The 19,561-nt window shown below is 34.1% G+C and overlaps 1 protein-coding gene across 20 annotated transcripts in view; it reads right to left on the reverse strand.

Annotated features, from left to right (window-relative positions):
- PLCB4 (phospholipase C beta 4) overlaps positions 1–19,561 on the reverse strand; it is a 470,050-nt gene that overhangs the window by 94,951 nt on the left and 355,538 nt on the right. For all 20 annotated transcript variants that reach the window (XM_056813908.1, XM_056813900.1, XM_016427842.2 and 17 more), the window contains 6 exons: positions 12,391–12,472; positions 11,304–11,404; positions 10,589–10,646; positions 4,549–4,657; positions 2,733–2,943; positions 1,521–1,614 (listed from right to left, as the gene is read on the reverse strand). In XM_056813908.1, coding sequence (XP_056669886.1) covers positions 1,521–1,614; positions 2,733–2,943; positions 4,549–4,657; positions 10,589–10,646; positions 11,304–11,404; positions 12,391–12,472 — 655 coding nt within the window. The remainder of the gene's footprint in view (positions 1–1,520; positions 1,615–2,732; positions 2,944–4,548; positions 4,658–10,588; positions 10,647–11,303; positions 11,405–12,390; positions 12,473–19,561) is intronic.

A 19,561-nucleotide genomic window follows, 5' to 3' on the forward strand; every position in this document is an offset into this window, starting at 1 on the left:
AGACTACTACTAGCTGTAACAAGGATACCCAGATGTAACAAGGATACCCAGATGTTACAAGGATACCCAGATGTAACAAGGATACCCAGATGTTACAAGGATACCCAGATGTTACAAGGATACCCAGATGTTACAAGGATACCTAGATGTAACAAGGATACCCAGATGTAACAAGGATAACAAGGATACCCAGATGTTACAAGGATACCCAGATGTTACAAGGATACCTAGATGTAACAAGGATACCCAGATGTAACAAGGATTCCTAGATGTAACAAAAGTCATTTCAGAGTTTGCAATGACTTTATAACTACAATATATTTGAGTTCATCAGCAGAAAGTGGCATTGACTAAATATACAGAGTATACGACACATTTTTCCCAATGATATTTTTTATTTATAACTAATTGGGAGCAATGTGGCTAAAGAAAGAGGAAGTAGAATTTATGCAATCATATGGGTTCTAATCTACTAACGTCTTTCAACCTTGATTAATTACTTGTATTTTTCCTCTCAGTAATTTTAGTGAAAAGTTAACTTTAATATAGATTTTGTTACTAATACATCTTTTTCTTAGCAATTCCTTTTTGCTTTAAATGAATATTGTTTTACATATTTAAGGTATGCTGCCATATCATGAGTGTTTGTGAGATAGAAAGTAGGTTATAATTCATTGAAAAGGGATATTTATATCTTTGATTTCTTTTTTTTTAATTTTTAAATTTAGGACTTCAGCACCTTTGGTCCAATGGGAGGAATATGTAATTCTACTGTGCATCTTTGGGTAACAGCTTTTTTTTTTTTTCATATTGGTCAAAGTCAAAAAGGGTCTTAGTTCCTTGCTTCTTTAATATCAAGAGATCTCAAAATTAATATTCCACATGACTTTGGAATGCTTGGGTAGATTTAATGGAGAGATGGTTACTTCTTCAAAATAGAAAAAATAAAAAAGGAGCCTAAAAAGGAAACTGAGAAGAGCAAACATTGTTTTATATTTTTTCCAAAACAAGCATTTTCTCTTCCAAATTTTCAAACTCTTGCTTTTTCCCTAATTAGGAAGAAGTGATGACAATCATAGTCTTTTTTTCTGAAGGAATAATATTGTAAATCATGAATTCTTTAACCTTTTTGTGTGTCAAAGATCCCCTCTCAAAATAGTTTTTTTTTTGTTTTTTTTTAAACCCCTTATCTTCTGACTTATAATCAATACAGTATATTGGTTCTAAGTCAGAAGAGCTATAATGGCTGGACAATGGGAGTTAAATCACTTGCTTAGGGTCACAAAGATAGGAAGTGTCTGAGGCCTGATTTGAACCCAGGACTGCCTGTCTCAAGGACTGGCTCTCAATCCACTGGGCCCAGAAAAAAAAAATGCTTTTAAATGTACAAAATAAAATACATAGGATTACAAAGGAAACCAATTATATTGAAATATAGTTACTATGTATGTGAAAAAAAAGTTTGGGGGCTTCAGGTCATGAACCACTGCTCTTAGGTATAGGTACATTTTCTATCTTACCTTAAAGAGAATATCTGTACACATTGCTTTTCCGTGAGTTATAATTGGTTCTTGATCTTCTCCTTTACCATCCCAGCAATCTAGCTCAACACATCTAAGAATACAAGGTGAAAAATTTTGAATCTTTTAAGTAAAAAAATACAAACCAAATCTTTACAAATGAATTATTTTCCAATAGAAATGGAAATAGAATGAATCACAAAACAGTCATTTTAAATAAGGTATATCATTTAAACCTTTCATTAATGTACCTACTTTCTTTATTCTATAGCATGCTTACATGTATTAAACACAATAGATTCTTATATTTACACACTAATAAAGTACAATTTCATTGTACAATATTTGTAAAAGGAGGTATAAGTGAAAATTTTGTTATCTAATAAAGTGGGAGGGGAGTAAATTTTCAATCATTTAATAACTAATTTTTTACTTAGATAAAAAGTATTATTTTTATATCTATCCTACCCTCTGCTTGTGGAAGCTAAATTTGTATTTAAAACACATTTATTCATTTTCACTATGTCATAGGTATATATTCCGTATACAAATACTGTGAGGTAGGTGCTGTTATTATCTTCATAATTTGGCAATTGAGGAAAAAAAGGTCAATCAACTAGTCCAGGGTCACATAGCTATTAAGTGCCTGAGACAAGATTTGAACTCATATTCCTTCCATGTGAACTCCTCTGCTCCATCCATAGTGCCATCACCTCACCTCACCTCACTTGCTCTAAATATATATAGTAGAAATTCCTCAAGTATGCTTTCTACTTGTGATTTTCTTTCATATTTTATATTTATACTTAAAGACCATTTCTGCATGCCCAATATTTTATTATTATCATAATTTCTTAAAGTTAAATTATAATAAATTTATTAAAAAGGAATGAAGTAGGGCAGCTACATGGCTTAATGGATTTTGATCCAGGTCTAGAGATAAGAGGACATGAATCCAAATCTGGCCTCACACACCCTGGCTGTGTGACTCTGGACAATTCACTTAATTCCCATTGCCTAGGCCTTACTGCTCTTCTACCTGGGAAACAATATACAGTATTAATTCTAAGACAGAAGGTAAGGCTTAAAAATAAAGAAATGAAGTAATTTTCCCTGTTACTTTGATTATAATGCACATTTTCAGGAAATCCTGATGGGTTAAATATAAGCTTATTACACTATGATACAAAGCAATTATCTTAGATCACGCACCTGCATCCAGCTAAGAGTATTTGTCTGTACATTTCCACAGAAGATTTCCCACCAAACTGACGTCCTGTGAGATATGTGTTATGGGAAGAACTGATGAAATAGTGTGCCAAAGGATGATCCATTTCTTGGTAAAGTTCCAGGCGGTCTAGGAAGACTGGAGCATTTTCATCTGACATCAGATATCTGCAAAACCCATCACTGGATATGAGCCCTAAAATAAAAAAGAAAAGAGATATATATTGGATATTATACATTTACATGGGATTGAGGGAAAGCTATGTGATAGGTAGCCCAATAGACTGAAACTTCTTGTTTTAGTCACAGAAACTAAAGGAAGCTGAACTAGTGAGGGGATGAATTGAAACTTCTCTGTTTTGAACGCAGTTTTCAAGATAATGAAGTGGTTTTTCATTTCCATATCCACATCATTCCACAGATGAGGAAACTGAGGTAAAGTAAGTTAAGTGACTTGCCCAAGATCACAGAGCTAGCAAATATCTCAAGCTGTTCTTCCTGAACTCAGGTATTCCTGACTTCCAGGCTTGGCACTCTATCCATTGCACCATTAACAACCATATATCTTGCCACTAAAAAGTAATAAAATATTGTGCTTTGATATATGTGTATGCTTTGACATAAGTAGTGTACTACACAAGTGCACTAAACACTTAATAAATGCTTTTTGCTGGATGACTGGACTATTCCAAAATTCACTGTCCATTATATAAAAACAACAGGAATTTATAATCGTAGAATATAGATTTTCCTGTATTTCAAGAACTGTGCAAAACACTAATGATATATAAAAAATGCAAATAAACAGACTGTGTTCTCAAGGCACTCACATTTGAATGGGGGAGAAGTTAGCTCATTAATTTTATTACATGTTTTCAAAAAAGAGAAATGACTTCAAAATAACACAATTTCTGTTCATGTTGTTATCAGAATAAGAACTTTTCATTTTTTTGTAAATAATGTTAAGGATACAAAGAATCTCATTTACTAAAATAGTCTCATTTTCTTCTTTTATTAAACTTTATATTGTTTTAGAATGGTAACAAATGGTAAAATGAGTTTCCTTGAGCTTTGCTCAATTTTCTTTTCAAGATATCTCTCTAATGAAGATACTCACAGGCAGAAAAATGACATTTAAAGCAGGCAACCAAAAGCTCATTGATAGTAGGGATGGTTTTATTCTTTGAACTGGTATCCCCAGTGCCTACTTGAAACATAGTTGGTGCTTAATCAATGATTGTTGAGTGATCAAATGATATGGACCTGGATAATTTGCTAATTAGCTAATCTAATACCTGAAGAATCAAGATATTTGTAAAAGCTATTTTCATTTTCTTTGATAGGCACCTAATATGATAAGTGATATAGTATTTATTTTTCATCAATAAGGATAATTTCTATAGTATAGATGCTATCTTTACTTATAGTGATTTTTTCATAATATATAATTCCTTTCAAAGCTTTGAAATGGAAAATTCTGCATTCAACTTTTCTGTATTTTCAGCATAGTATATTTTAAAACTCAATTGTGAGAATATACAATGGAAAAAAGACACTTTCTAAATTGTATTTTATGACATTGAATTTAAAATAATACTCTGGCTAGCATGGTATAATTTTTAACTATTATGATATGCAAAATATTTAAAACTGATCATCAAAGTAAGTTATTCATCCTTGCCACTAGAAAGCTTCTTGTGCTTCTTAAAAGTCATTTAACCATTTAATGATTTACTTTAAATAAATGCCCACCTTTATGATTTTTTTTAAGAGAAAGCAGAACAAAACAGTACTTCATTACCTTTTGTCTTCAACTCATCATCAGGCTCATAAGTCTCAATTATCTGCATTGCCCTTTTTGTATCATAGAATGGGAATAAAATTTCATTCAGTCGAGGGTCTCGTTGATGCTAAGATTAGAAAATAATTCAGTTTAGCATGACAGTATTTGTCATAGAGAAAAATTCTTAAAATGTTTCATATGATCAAAATAAACAATTTCTAATACATGAACTACAAAGTACCACAATTGTAACTTTAAAGTATCAAAAATAGTTCCTTCCTTCCTTTCGTCTTTCCTTAACAGGATTTTTCTAAGGTACTTTCTCATAGAGAAAGGCGGAGACAGAGAATATAACTATCTCTACTGTCTTATTCTCGTAGAACCAAGGACAAAGTATAAAACATGAATAATCATGCAAAATTTAGGCTTAAATTCATAGAATTTAACTTTAATAAATTACTATGCTGTTATAGGAGGAGGAATTTTAGTATAAATATCTAGTCTTTATTTGAATATCTTCATTTAACTTTTCCACAAAAGATTGATAAGAATTGGAGAACTATTCTATTGATTAGTTTACAAAAGTAATTTAATCATTGGAATATCACCATAAAACTAATGAGAATTAGGATATAATTCATGTATTTATATTTATAAATGGACAATTTGGGGTTATTTTGGTAATTGAAAAAAGTTAAGATCAATTAATTTTAAAGGAAATCATCATCTGAAATTCACTCAGAAAGCCTAGGTGGCCATTAAGAACTTAGAAAAGTCTTCTCACTCAATTTCAGGGCTAAGGTCTCCTGATCAGAGGGAGGAACAATACAACTTTCCAATGGTGCCTGACTTCAAATAGGACGAATGAAAAGTCCAATTTACAAAGTCTTTTTTTTTTTTGATAGTTACAATTCTTTTTTGTTCATTGTAGATTTGAGGACTGCACACTGTGTACCTGATTCTCCACAAAAATAAAGAAAAATAAAAGATAAAACAAAATTCAACTGAATCATGGCAGGTAAGCAGATGCAAGCAAAACTTCATCAATAAGTATGATCAAGGCAATATTCTTTACCCAGATATATGCACATACTTGGGGAAAGGAATTTTAAGGTGTATGGAATTTCCACCCTACCCCACTCCGAATTCAAATTAACAATTTGGAGGTGGACAATGTGGATGCCTGTGGTTAATAGGGAGCTTTATGCATTTTTTATTAAAATGCATATGTCTTTGGACCTGTTGATTCATAATGAACCAACAAAAATCCCTTCAGAAAGTTTACCCCAATGAAGCATGCTTACAGTCTAAAAATTATAGCTCACAACAATATGGCCATGCAATGAAAGAACACAGTAAAATAAAGCTATCAGCCACATATCTTCAACATCTAAGAAGAGCAAAACTGATCACTAACTATGCAGCACCTAGAAGAAACAAAATTATGAGCACAACTATGAAATGTCAAATAGTGGCATGCAAGATATTCCTAGCTAGCAATATCACAAAAACATGCAGTTGTGAAGGCCATTACTCTGGGAAGTTATAAACTTTCCACTTCTAGTTGAAAAGCATCATTGAATGAACTTATATTGAGAATGAAATGGTTAATGACTCTTTAGTCAATATAGGTTAATTGAGTTAATGGTAGGATAGAAAAAGACAGAAGGGAAAAAAAGTTGTGTTTGTGGTGATAGGAAAAGCATGATTTTCTTTTTTATCATGCTGGGTAAAGATTAGATAACTTTTTTACTGAAGTGGATTAGCTTAATTTCTGGGACACATTTATTACCAAATATTCTCTCTCTAGATGTAAACATACTCATATATAAATATATGTCTACACATATATGAAAATAATTAACTAATGAGCTATTTCTCTATGAAATAAGGCAAATTAAAGATAAAGAAGATGAGACAGGATAAGGGTGGAAAGCATAAAGATATAGAAAAAAAGATGGAGGGAGAGGGAAAAGAGTTGTTTAGTCATCTCATTCATGACTGACATTTCATGACCTCATTTGGGTTTACTTGGCAAAGAAATTGGAGTGGTTTGCCATTTCCTTCTCCAACTCATTTTACATATGAGTAAACTGAGGCAAAACAGTACGGTTAAGTTACTTTCTCAGAATTTAACTATTAAGTGTTGGAGTTTGAACTCAAGAAGATAAGATTTCCTGACTCCAGATTTGGTACTATCCACTGCACCACCTCTCTTCTCTCTTTAAAAAAAAGACAGAGACATAAAGTAAGAGGAGACAAAGAAAGAAAAGGTATAGGACAAAAGATAAAATATGCTAGTCTTGAAATTTATGAGGTGTGTAACCTAAAAAGTCAATTACTTCCCAAGTTTTGTTGCCTCATTTCTAAAATTAGAATAATAATACCTGTTCTGACTATTTCACAGTATTACTATGAGAAGCAAATGAGGCAACGGGTAGGAAAATATTCCATAAACTGCATAGTGACTTGCAAATAGTATTTATTGGTATTATTAAAGTTCAGAGATTGGTATTACCATAAAAGATGAAAAGGAAAAATAGGAACAAATACCATTGTCTCAATATTTAACAGACTCTCTCATTGGATACATATTGGATAATAAGGATGAATGAAAATGAAATTATTGAGATTATGAAATTATGGAAACTGTTCAAAATGGTACTTGAAAGATTACTTAATACATATCTTCAGATTATCTGGGAGCTGTTAATAGACATCTTATGAACTGATCATGTTTTGCCAATGTGCTTCTCTTCTCAATGAGTATCTAACACTTCCTTGCTATTACTATAAAAAATAATGGGACATGTTTACAGTCATTTGAATCCTTCGGTGTCAGGGTCCATTGTGTGGAGATTCAAAATCTGATGTAAAATCCTGAAGAAGATCAACAACTGGGCTATAATTCCATCATTTTTGGTTACTTTCTGCCACTAATGGACATTCCTTTAGAACAATATATGTAAAGTGTCAGATTTTCTTTTGATATTAATTCTATCTTCAGGCAACAAATATTTACTAATTGCTGATTATGTGCCAAGTGTGAGCTAGATAAGCTAAACTATGAAACCCGTTTCTATTTTCTTAACAATAGCACTGATGGATAATATATATTGTTTTCCACTTTCCAGGCAGTAATAATAATAGTAACAACTGTTTTTGTAAAGTTTTAGTGTTTGCAAAGCACTGCATTACTGACTACTCAGCAGCAATGTCTATTCTGATTCTGTGTGTCACAGGAGGCTGGGTGGTGTAGATTTTAGATTTCAGTTGTGGTTCTAACACAATAAGCTAGTTATATGAGCCTGAGCAAATTACCTAACTTCTTTGAAATGAATTTTCCTTGATTCAGTGTTTGTTCTGGTCCAGATAATCTAAGTTATCCTTCAGGTATAGGATCTAATAATTTCTGTGACTATTAGATTATCTAAAAAATGACCCATCTATTCCTATGACCCTTAAAAGTCTACTCCAGAAATATAATTCTATGACTCTATTTGTAATTTCCACTTTGGGTCTGTTCACAGTAGCAACTACCTAATTTTTATTCTTACTATGATCAATATAACTAAATAGATTCCTCAAGTGGCTTGACTCGATTTACTGTCCCTTTAATTTTAAACCTTTTAGCCATTTCTGTACTCTTTAGCATATTCATCTGAGAGTACAAATAAGGAGGGAAGACAGAACTAAAAACAGTTAATTTGATTATTAATCAGAAATATATTTGAGTTTGAAACTAAATGAGGAAAAAGGACTCAATCTATCATTAGGTTCTTTGATCAGAAATGACAATGATGTGGTTCTGATAATGTAGCCAAATGGAAGCTTGTGTCAATTCTCTATGCTTGGTTTTATTAACCTGAACTTCATTATTTTAATAATGGAGGCAAAGAATATTTTCCTTAAGCCATCACAGAAGATCCAAACACTTAAGTGTGACAAAATTTATTAGCTTAAAATGGTTGAACACCATTGGCTAAGTTCACTTCCTCTATTTGATTCATCTCTTTAATAAAAATAAAGAATGGCAGAATATATATACTTTACCAAAGCTATACAATATTATTTATAATTCAACCCTCAAAAATGCTAACTGCATTGAAGCAATCATATCTATTAACATAGCTGTCTGTAAGCACTTTATAATGTCAGCAACCAGAGAAAGGTTTGGCACTAAATTGAATCCATCATTCCCATTAGTCAAAGACAAGGTGTTTCCTCTCTCTGCAGGAATCACGTGAAAGAAAAGGAGAGAGAATGTTTAAAAGAAGTAAATAGATTTAGACATTATGATAGAATACTAGAAGGAAGTCTATCAAATGAGTAGAGTACTAGCATGTATATTTTAAAATTTGTTTTATATCTTGGACTTTCAAAAAATTTAAACATACCAAAAGAAAAAGCAAAGCAAAAAATCTTACAATGATAAGGGCTCTTGGAAAGTTGATTCAGTACTTACAACATTAGTAAATTTTCTTATTGAGAAGCATGTAATTCTATGTAAGATATAAGAAATGCTTAGTCATTGCTTTGAGGGTACATTCACCACATATGCATGGACTACATTTTTCCAAAAGCATTAAGTCAACAGACATCACCGATTTCCTCTTTTCCCTCCTACTGTCTACTCATTACAAGGAAATGTATTTCTTGGCCCACTTTTACAGTGCTTTAATTATTAATGATTCAAAATGCAAGAACAGAATAAGATAGATATAATGTTAAAATATATTGATGAAAAAATATTCCAAGCAATCTACTTTTTATTATCTACAATATAAGAATGTGGATAATACCTGGGTAAAGATTGTAAGCACAGCATATATGCATGACCAAGAAAGAGTAGAACATATAACAACTCAAAAAAGATTTAAAGTAAAATAAATACTGAATTAAATAATTGAATGAATTTAAATAGAATTTATATTATTTATATTCAAGCCTTAATAAACATAATTCCTAAAATACAAATATAAATAAAATATGAAGCCACTGAAAACTCATAGTGAAAAGAAGAAAGGGCAGTGGCAATGAGATATTTAATACTGATAACCTATTAATCTATTTCCTATCTCTTTTCTGTTATGAATTATTGAAGGTCTACTATGTGTCTGGTACTGAGCTGGCCCTTAGTTTTTTGTTTATTTTGTAATCATGACTATCATGTATCAATATATATACAAATATATACATATATATATACTTATATATGAGTATAACTATATGTGTGTATGTGTATAGTTCATCTTTAAACCAAAAAAATGTGTTGCTCTCCTTCTCTAGATGATACCAAAACTTCTAAGTGATTTCAATAAAAATTAGAAATGTGAAGGACGTGGAGATAAAATATAGCTGGTATAAAAACTGGAATATTCACTTGATTTTATTATACTTTATTCTCCTGTTTCCAAGTAATTTGAGTTAAAGCTGTGTCTTAAGTGAATCTGATTCAAAATTAGTTTGGAAAATGTAAAAGTAAGAAAGAAACACTTAAAATTCAGTTATCCTTTTTTTGTACAATAGCATAGTCAGGAAATCTAATAATCCTTTAAATTTGTTATAAAAATATTTCATTCTATTCTACATATCCTTACATGCAATCTACTAAAAGAAAACAAAACAAAACGAAATTCCCAATCCATGCATCAATAGTGAGAAAAAAATTAGCAATGGAGAATCAAACTACAGTGCCACTAACTTCATTTTCTATCTAATTAAAAGAATCAATACAAAAATTTCAATACATTATAATAATATCTTAGAACACCAACATGTTTAATTAAATGGACATAATATTATAAAAATTCATAGACACAATAATAGCTACACACCACAGCAAGTAATCAGCAAAAAGCAACTGGCAAAGCCAACACACAGAAAGCACAAACACACATTGTTTGCAGCTGATTTTTGCACCTGGAGGAGGCCATAATGGAAAGATCAGCAGGTCAGAAGCAAAGCCAATGATGGCATGATGCATGCAATGAGGAAACTGGAAGAAGCAAGCCACTGCAGACAGACTTTATGGTAGTTAATGTATGAAAAAGCTTACTTCATTTAGAAAGCTCACTAATTGGTCTACCGTTAAATAATCAGTTTTGTCTCCATTGCTGAAAAGAAATTTATTAGAAAAAGTAAGTTTCTGTATATGATGCTATAGTAGGTACGATTTACATGTTGACATTTGTTGATGATACTTGCTAAACCTATTTTCTAAGTAATTGTGCATTCTTATAAAGGCCAAAGACACTTTGTAAGAAAAACCCCCATGAGCATCACAGTCAAGACTTTTGTTATTTTTTCCTTAGTATATATTTAAAAGCTGTTAATTCAAAAACAACATGTAAGTCATCCACTTTAGATAATTCTGAATGAATGAACTTTCCAATAACACAATAAGACTCCATACTGAATCTAGTTAGTTTACAAAATGTGTTAATAACCTAAAAGAGCAGGTTAAAATTAAAGGGAGTTAGTAAAGCCAATGCAAGAAAAAAAAGTTCCAGGTGCTTCCTTTAACTTATATAAAAGTTTCTCAAACACATGGAGTGAACTTTTACATTGATAAATTAAGGGGAGGAAACATAACCCTGACCTTGCCTGCTATTGTAGGACATGATAGTAACAGGCATGGCTGGATACACTATTCATAAGGCACTGAAATGTTGGGGCAAAAAAAAAAAAACATGAGAAAAATCTAAAATGAGAATAATATAGCTCGAGTCACTCTCCATAAAAAAACAAAAAACAAAAACAAAAAAACTTACATTTTCCTAAAGAGGTCCTCTATGTCAGTCCGAGGACAAATTTTTTGTGTTAGTTCATAAAATTTTTCATAAGTAAATGCTGCAGGCTCGATTTCATCATTCTGGAAAGAAATGCAGATTTGGATTATTCATTCAGCAGTAATTCCCTATTAGAACATCTGAGAAGAGACACTAAATTGCTACCATGGGCACCTCAAGGCCTTTGTACATATTGAACCTGCCTAGCTCCAAACCAACAGGTAGAACCAACAAGAGCATCTCAGCAGTAATTAGATAGGGTTTGAGAGCTGCCTCCATTAGAACTCAGGTGGCTAGGCTCTTTACTTTGTCATACTAACTGCTGGCATTTGTTGGAACTTTCTCAAATGCACTGGAAAGAAACATGAAAACACAAGGAGAAATTTTTGTTCTCTAGCCAGTGCTTCTTGATAGGTGGGAAAAATAAAGGTAAATTGAGGCCACTATTTTTTTTTATCTTTTTATTATTTTATAAAATGCAAGAAAAAGCACTTTAGGAAAATATAAAAAGTTAATTTTATTTGTTTTTAATTTTGAGCAAAATTGCTTAAGCAGAAACAATGACATTAATTCACTTTGTCATCAGCAATAAAAAAAAAAGCTTGATTCTCTTTTATGTGAAAGGTTACAGAAAGAAATAGACAGTTATATGGAGAAAGATCTTGTGCCCCAGGGCACACTGATAACAGCAAGATCTGTTACATTCAAGGTTCTGGAACATTACTTTCAAAATACAAGAAAATTTACTTAATTCTTCTGTTAAACTTGTTGATGGCCAGCTTTACATTTTGTAGCAAAAATATCTTCTCTGAGTCAAAAAGATATCTTTAACTTAATTTTCTTAAAATGGATAAGAGAACAAATAGAATGAAATAGTCCTCTCTGAATTTTAAAATGTTTATATTAAACCTTCAAGTGTGCCAAGATGCAAATTATTCAATTCCTATTTTTTTCATGATAGAAAAGTTTCATGCAGAGTCAGAGGTCTGGCACAACTTACTTAATTCATGGTACACTTATTAAAAACAAGAGACTTAGCAGGACATTATCAAAAGAATTTAATAAATACCTTTCCACTGGGAAGACCTAGCTCCTTAAGTGCTTGAAAAATCACCTTTTCTGTTTTACCTGATGCAAAAGTTCTAGTAATACTATAGAAGGGAAGAAATAAAATGGAAATAATGTTATTTTCATATGTTTACTTTTTTGTACTTGCAAATAAATCCCAACAAGTTTCACTTCCCCAACATACTTAGCAGTGATAGAAAACAAATGACATTCATTTAATGTTTTAACATTTTCAAAGCACTTATTTATGCATTATGTCATTTAACTGTTACAATGACCCTATGATGCAGATAGGACAAGCATTATATCAACTTCATGGATGAGGAAACAGGTCCAGAGAGGTGATAAATGACTTGTTTGTGATCATACAAGTAGTATCAGAATTAATACATGAACTCAGATCTTCCTGAATTCAAGCCTAAATCTCTATCTGCTCTGCTCTCCTCTGCTCACTTTTTTTTGTCCCAGTCAATGGCAGCTTAGGAGAAAAACTGAAATAAATCTTCCCTCCAATAGAAATGTTCCTTCTGGAAGCAGGTAAAATGAAGAACAGAAGAAGAACCAAAGGCTTCCTAAACTGAAAATACCAGTTTGTCCCCGCAAAGGTGATTTTTTTCTGCTGGCTCTGTTATCAGATACCCTATTTAGCCTTGGACAAATATTTCACCTTGGATTGGGCTTCCTTATTTGCAAGATGATCCTCTTTGTTTTTGTTGCTTTGTTTTGATGCTTTGTTTTTTGTCTTTGTGTCTATTGTCTATTGTGCATAAACAATAATGCCTTATAGGGGGTTAATAAATATTAAAAGAATGTTATTGGATTTTGTGTTTCTGTTTTTAAAGTGTGGTTGGGAAAGTGGGTAGGGAAAATATGGGTAGTCAGTCAATAAAAATGATTAATAATACTATTAAAATTAAAATTACTGCTAAGCAATTTTTAAATTAATAATGATTGTTATATGATAGAGTATATGAAGTGCTGGGGAGGAAAATAAGGGGGAAATCTAGGTTCTGCTTTCAAAGAACTTCATCTAACAAGGGAGATCACATGGAAACAATTATTCATAAACAAGCTATATGAAGGACAAATTGGAGGAAAAAAACAACTGAGGGAAAGCACTAGAATTACAGGGGATCAGGAAGTCTTTCTGTAAAAAGTGGGATGATTTTCACTGCGTTTTTAATAAAACAAAGAAAGCCAGGAGATGGAAATGATGCAGAGAATTGGAAGCATGGGAGTCAGGCAGTTAAAATGCCCAGAATTGGAAAATAGAATATAAATGGAACAACAAGGAGATCAGTATCACTGGATTCTAGAGTATTTTGGTGGGTGGGAAAGGTGTTAAATTAAGAATTTAAAGAATTAAAAAAATAAATGCAAAATAAAAAATATGCTGAATTGAATTGTTATTTAATGGGAGATGGGAAGCACACAGAAAAAGCTTAATGAACATTTGTAGAATTTCACTGACAATTATAGAGGAAGGTAGTGGCTTTTAGCAATAGTACTAACTTACTTAACTTAGATAAAAAAATAAAATTATGATGTCCTATGGAAGGTAATAGTGTTGAGGAACAGCACATTTTATGTTTCCAAAGAAAAGATCTTTTGCTGTTAAGTGTTTTTCCAGTTCAACATGAAATCCCGAGGCTGTTCTAAAATGTTACTTGTCTCTCTACCAAGGAGTTTTATCTAGGATTGGCTCATCTATTAATCTATAACTGTTCAATAATATTTATTATAGCTTTTATGCTACAGTTATATGTGAGCAAACTATTGCACACTCTTAGCTCTAGTGACTGAGGTAGATAAAAAGAAAATTTTATAGGTTGTCATGTTAGTGTAATAATTTCCTGATGTTTTAAATACATTAAGAAACAAATACCATATTATGAATTTTTTAGTGAGACTCAAAATGAAGTAAGGATGACAAAGAATGGCATTTCACACATTGAAAAGATGTACCCTGCTGCTACCTCAGCTGCTCAAAGGGCTTTCATTAACTAATTATAAGAAGATACACTTTAGATTATCTAATAAGAGCTTGTTAACTCAAGTTCTCTTTTTTAAGTCTATCCTCAATTTAGAGCAAAGGCTTAATTCCTTTTGGGAATAGAAGGCTTGACATCCACGCCAGGAAACTATTTTCCATGTGAGTACAAAAGGGTTTTAATGACCTCTCCCAACCTCTGGGTCTTTCATACAGCTCAGACATTCCTGCTGAAGAGTGTGAAAACCTCCTACTATAAGCACTAACAATGTATTAATGCTACTGAATGTGAGAGTGGACACCAGCTCTGGACTCAAATTTCTCAAAATAGATGGAGAGGAATGTACTTTGTACAGATTTATTGAACATTCATACAAAACATTCCTGTTTCCAGTGGGATCCAAATATTCTTCAAAGGGCTAATTTTAATGTATTTAAAGTGGGTAATTATAATCATATATGAATAAAATATCACCAGAGGTGAGGCCATAGTTCTTCATTCTCTTTTATGGATGTATACACAAAGATAGAAGTATACCTTTATGACACAAAGAAACTCGGTGCCAGGCCATATTTCTGGAGAGTAAATTGCCATGATTCCAAAACTTTCCAGCATTTTATCAGTGAACATAAATTACTGAATTCATTTAGTTATAAAATTAGATTTATATGAACCATCAAATTTTAAACGTATATGTTTTAGTTACTTTAGAAAATTCTGGAAGCCCCCATAAGATCATCTATTTAGATCTGAAAGGGATTATTGAGGCCTTCAATTCCTGAATCCCAAAGAGGTCATGATTTGTCTAAAGGTCACTAGCTAATAAGTGGCAGGACTAGGGACTCTGATCCCAAGTCTAACATGTTTTTCCACTATACCATAAGGCCTCTTACTAGGAATTCCTAAAACACTCTGTGATTGGACACTAAATATCAAATGATTTGATGACTAACTACTCCTGGCCAAGGCAAAAATATAAAACAAAGTTTTTTTAGAAAAATCCAAAATCTCAGGTACTATGGCAAAACTGAGACAATGTTGAATATGTTATGTAGCTTTGGATTAATTGGCAGTCATCAACTATTTAATCAATAGGCATTTATTAAGATGCTAGATGCCTAGGTGCTCTAGATAAAAAAATGTAAAAGGGGAACAGGAATCTATCCTCAAGGGGTTTCCACCCTCCCAAAATAAGCATCCCTTTTCATGCTTAGAGAAATGTGGAATGAGTTTTTATGGACACCAATATATACCAAGAGGGGATACCACAAAATGATCTCCCTTTGAAGAGTGCCTAAGAAGGCAACTCTCCTGCTTTCGCTGCTAGTATGCTATGCACCATCATCTTTTACCCTAATTCTTCCCCAAAGAGAAGCAAGTGATAGTGAAAACGAATTAGAGGCAAATGGCAGAAGCATTCATCTTTGGCCCATTTCTCAGCTCCTGGCTCTCACTTTTGCCTCAAAATCAGCTTATACAGATCGGGGAAATGCAAAGGTAAAGAGTGTCTTTAGAAATTAAGTAGGGACTTCCGGTTAAGATGGCGGCTTAGAGAAAGCTGAAGTTCAGATCTCCGGAAAACCCTTCCCGACCGATCTCAAACTAGAAGCTCCTAAGGCGCCGAAATTCAAAACATCAACAGCACAGACCCTGGGAACCCTCCTCCTGGACCTGGACCCGGTTCAAAAGGTACGGCTCCCCTTAAAAGCCAGAACCCGAGATCCCTCGGACCTCAGGGGTAGGAGCGCAGAGTCCAAGGCTCCCTGAAGCGGCAGCCGCGCCGGGCTCAGAGAGCAGGGTCTGAGGAACAACAACCCTCAGGGTCTTCTACCCAAGTCCCAGTCCGGGTGAAAGTTACTGCCTGGGGCTTCCGCTGCAGAGAGCCAGTCGGTCCGGGTGAAAGTTACTGCCTGGGGCCTCTGCTGCAAAGAGCTGGTCGGTCCGGGTGAAAGTTACTGCCTGGGGCCTCCGCTGCAAAGAGCTGGTCGGTCCGGGTGAAAGTTACTGCCTGGGGCCTCTGCTGCAAAGAGCTGGTCGGTCCGGGTGAAAGTTACTGCCTGGGGCCTCCGCTGCAAAGAGCTGGTCGGTCCGGGTGAAAGTTACTGCCTGGGGCCTCCGCTGCAGAGAGCTGGTCAAAACAACAGCAACCCTCAGGGCGGGCAAGACAGCCTCACGGGCTGGATCCTGCTATCCAAGTCTCAGTGAAAGTCTGTGCTCTCGGAGCTTGGGGAAGAGGCAGCCCATCCCCCCGCAGGCCGACGAAACAGCCTCACGGCCAAGGATTCTGAAGGCAACTTCCGGAAATCGAGCCAGGGGGAGAGTGTGGCCTCGTGGTCCGACCCTTCCATTCCAGTTCCAGTGAGGCATATTCAGTTTAACCCAGGGAACGCTCATAGAACCAACATCTGCCCAGGACTAAAGCCTCTGATCACCAGACAAAGACAAGAAAAGCCAATCCTCCACGTTCAGAGATGACAAACTCCACAGAAGCACAGAAGCCCCAAAATACCAAGAAAAATAAGAAGAAAGGGGCGACTCTGGACACATTCTATGGAGCCAAAATACAAAATACAGAGCAGATAGAAGAAGATATACAAGAAAATTCTCCAAAATCTTCCAAAGGAAATAGAAACTCTCCACAAACCCATGAAGAATTTGAATCAGAAAGGACCAAAAAGATGGAAGCCCTCTGGGAGGAAAAGTGGGAAATGATGCAAAAGAAATTCACGCATCTACAAAACCAGTTTGACCAAACTGTAAAAGAAAACCAGGCTTTAAAGCAAGAACTAATAAAGCAAAGCCAAAACACCAAGAAATTAGAAGAGAACATAAAATATCTCACCGACAAGGTGATAGATCTGGAAAACAGGGGGAGAAGAGAAAATTTAAGAATAATTGGACTCCCAGAAAAGCCAGAAATAAACACCAAACTGGACATGGTGATACAAGATATAATCAAAGAAAATTGCCCAGAGATTCTAGAACAAGGGGGCAATACAGCCACTGACAGAGCTCACAGAACACCTTCTACACTAAACCCCCAAAAGACAACTCCCAGGAATGTAATTGCCAAATTCCAAAGCTATCAAACAAAAGAAAAAATCCTACAGGAAGCCAGAAAAAGACAATTTAGATATAAAGGAATGCCAATCAGGGTCACACAAGACCTTGCAAGTTCTACGCTGAATGATCGTAAGGCATGGAACATGATCTTCAGAAAGGCAAGAGAGCTGGGTCTCCAACCAAGAATCAGCTACCCAGCAAAACTGACTATATACTTCCAAGGGAAAGTATGGGCATTCAACAAAATAGAAGACTTCCAACTTTTTGCAAAGAAAAGACCAGAGCTCTGTGGAAAGTTTGATACCGAAAATCAAAGAGCAAGGAATACCTGAAAAGGTAAATATTAAGGAAAGGGGAAAAATGTTATCTTCTTTTACTCAAACTCTCTTCTATAAGGACTACATTTATATCAACCTATGTATACTAATATGTGGGGAAAATGTAATGTATAAATAGGGGGTAAAGAAAGACCAAATAGAATAATGGTTCTCACACAAAGATTCACAGGGGAAGGGGAGGGGAAGAAAACTCCTATAAGAAGGAGAGGAAGAGAGGGGGTGGGGTTTACTTAAACCTCAATCTCAGGGAAATCAACTCTGAGAGGGAAAAACATCCAGATCCATTGGGATCTTGAATTCTATCTTACCCAACAAGGGTAAGGAGAAGGGAAAACCAAGGGGGGGAGGGGGAGAGGGAGAACAAAAAGGGAGGGAAAGAGAGGGGGGAGGGGGAGGGAACAAAAAGGGAGGGACTAAAAAGGGAAACATCAAGGGAGGGGACAAGGGGGACTGATTCAAAGTAAATCACTGGACTAAAAGGTAGAGCCGAAGAAGAAAAGGTTAGAATTAGGGAAGGCAATCAAAATGCCAGGGAGTCCACAAATGACAATCATAACTTTGAACGTGAATGGGATGAACTCACCCATAAAACGTAGACGAATAGCTGAATGGATTAGAATCCAAAACCCTACCATATGTTGTCTTCAAGAAACACACATGAGGCGGGTTGACACCCACAAGGTCAGAATTAAAGGATGGAGTAAGACCTTCTGGGCCTCAACTGATAGAAAGAAGGCAGGAGTGGTAATCATGATATCTGATAAAGCCAATGCAAAAATAGACCTGATCAAAAGGGATAGGGAAGGTAATTATATTTTGTTAAAAGGGACTCTAGACAATGAGGAAATATCATTAATCAACATGTATGCACCAAATAATATAGCACCCAAATTTCTAATGGAGAAACTAGGAGAATTGAAGGAAGAAATAGACAATAAAACCATACTAGTGGGAGACTTAAACCAACCATTATCAAATTTAGATAAATCAAATCAAAAAATAAATAAGAAAGAGGTAAAAGAAGTGAATGAAATCTTAGAAAAATTAGAATTAATAGACATATGGAGAAAAATAAATAGGGATAAAAAGGAATACACCTTCTTCTCAGCACCACATGGCACATTCACAAAAATTGACCATACATTAGGTCACAGAAACATAGCACACAAATGCAAAAAAGCAGAAATAATGAATGCAGCCTTCTCAGATCACAAGGCAATAAAAATAATGATTAGTAATGGTACATGGAAAACCAAATCTAAAACCAATTGGAAATTAAACAATATGATACTCCAAAACCGTTTAGCTAAAGAAGAAATCATAGAAACAATTAATAATTTCATCAAGGAAAATGACAATGGCGAAACATCCTTTCAAACCTTTTGGGATGCAGCCAAAGCGGTAATCAGAGGCAAATTCATATCCCTGAAAGCTCATATTAACAAACAAGGGAGAGCAGAGATCAATCAATTGGAAATGCAATTGAAAAAACTCGAAAGCGATCAAATTAAAAACCCCCAGCAGAAAACCAAATTAGAAATCCTAAAAATTAAGGGAGAAATTAATAAAATCGAAAGTGATAGAACTATTGATTTAATAAATAAGACAAGAAGCTGGTACTTTGAAAAAACAAACAAAATAGACAAAGTACTGGTCAATCTAATTAAAAAAAGGAAGGAAGAAAAGCAAATTCACAGCATTAAAGATGAAAAGGGGGACAGCACCTCCAATGAGGAGGAAATTAAGGCAATCATTAGAAATTACTTTGCCCAATTATATG

Source organism: Monodelphis domestica, chromosome 1 (genome assembly GCF_027887165.1).
Source record: "Monodelphis domestica isolate mMonDom1 chromosome 1, mMonDom1.pri, whole genome shotgun sequence".
Taxonomy (NCBI): Eukaryota; Metazoa; Chordata; class Mammalia; order Didelphimorphia; family Didelphidae; genus Monodelphis; species Monodelphis domestica.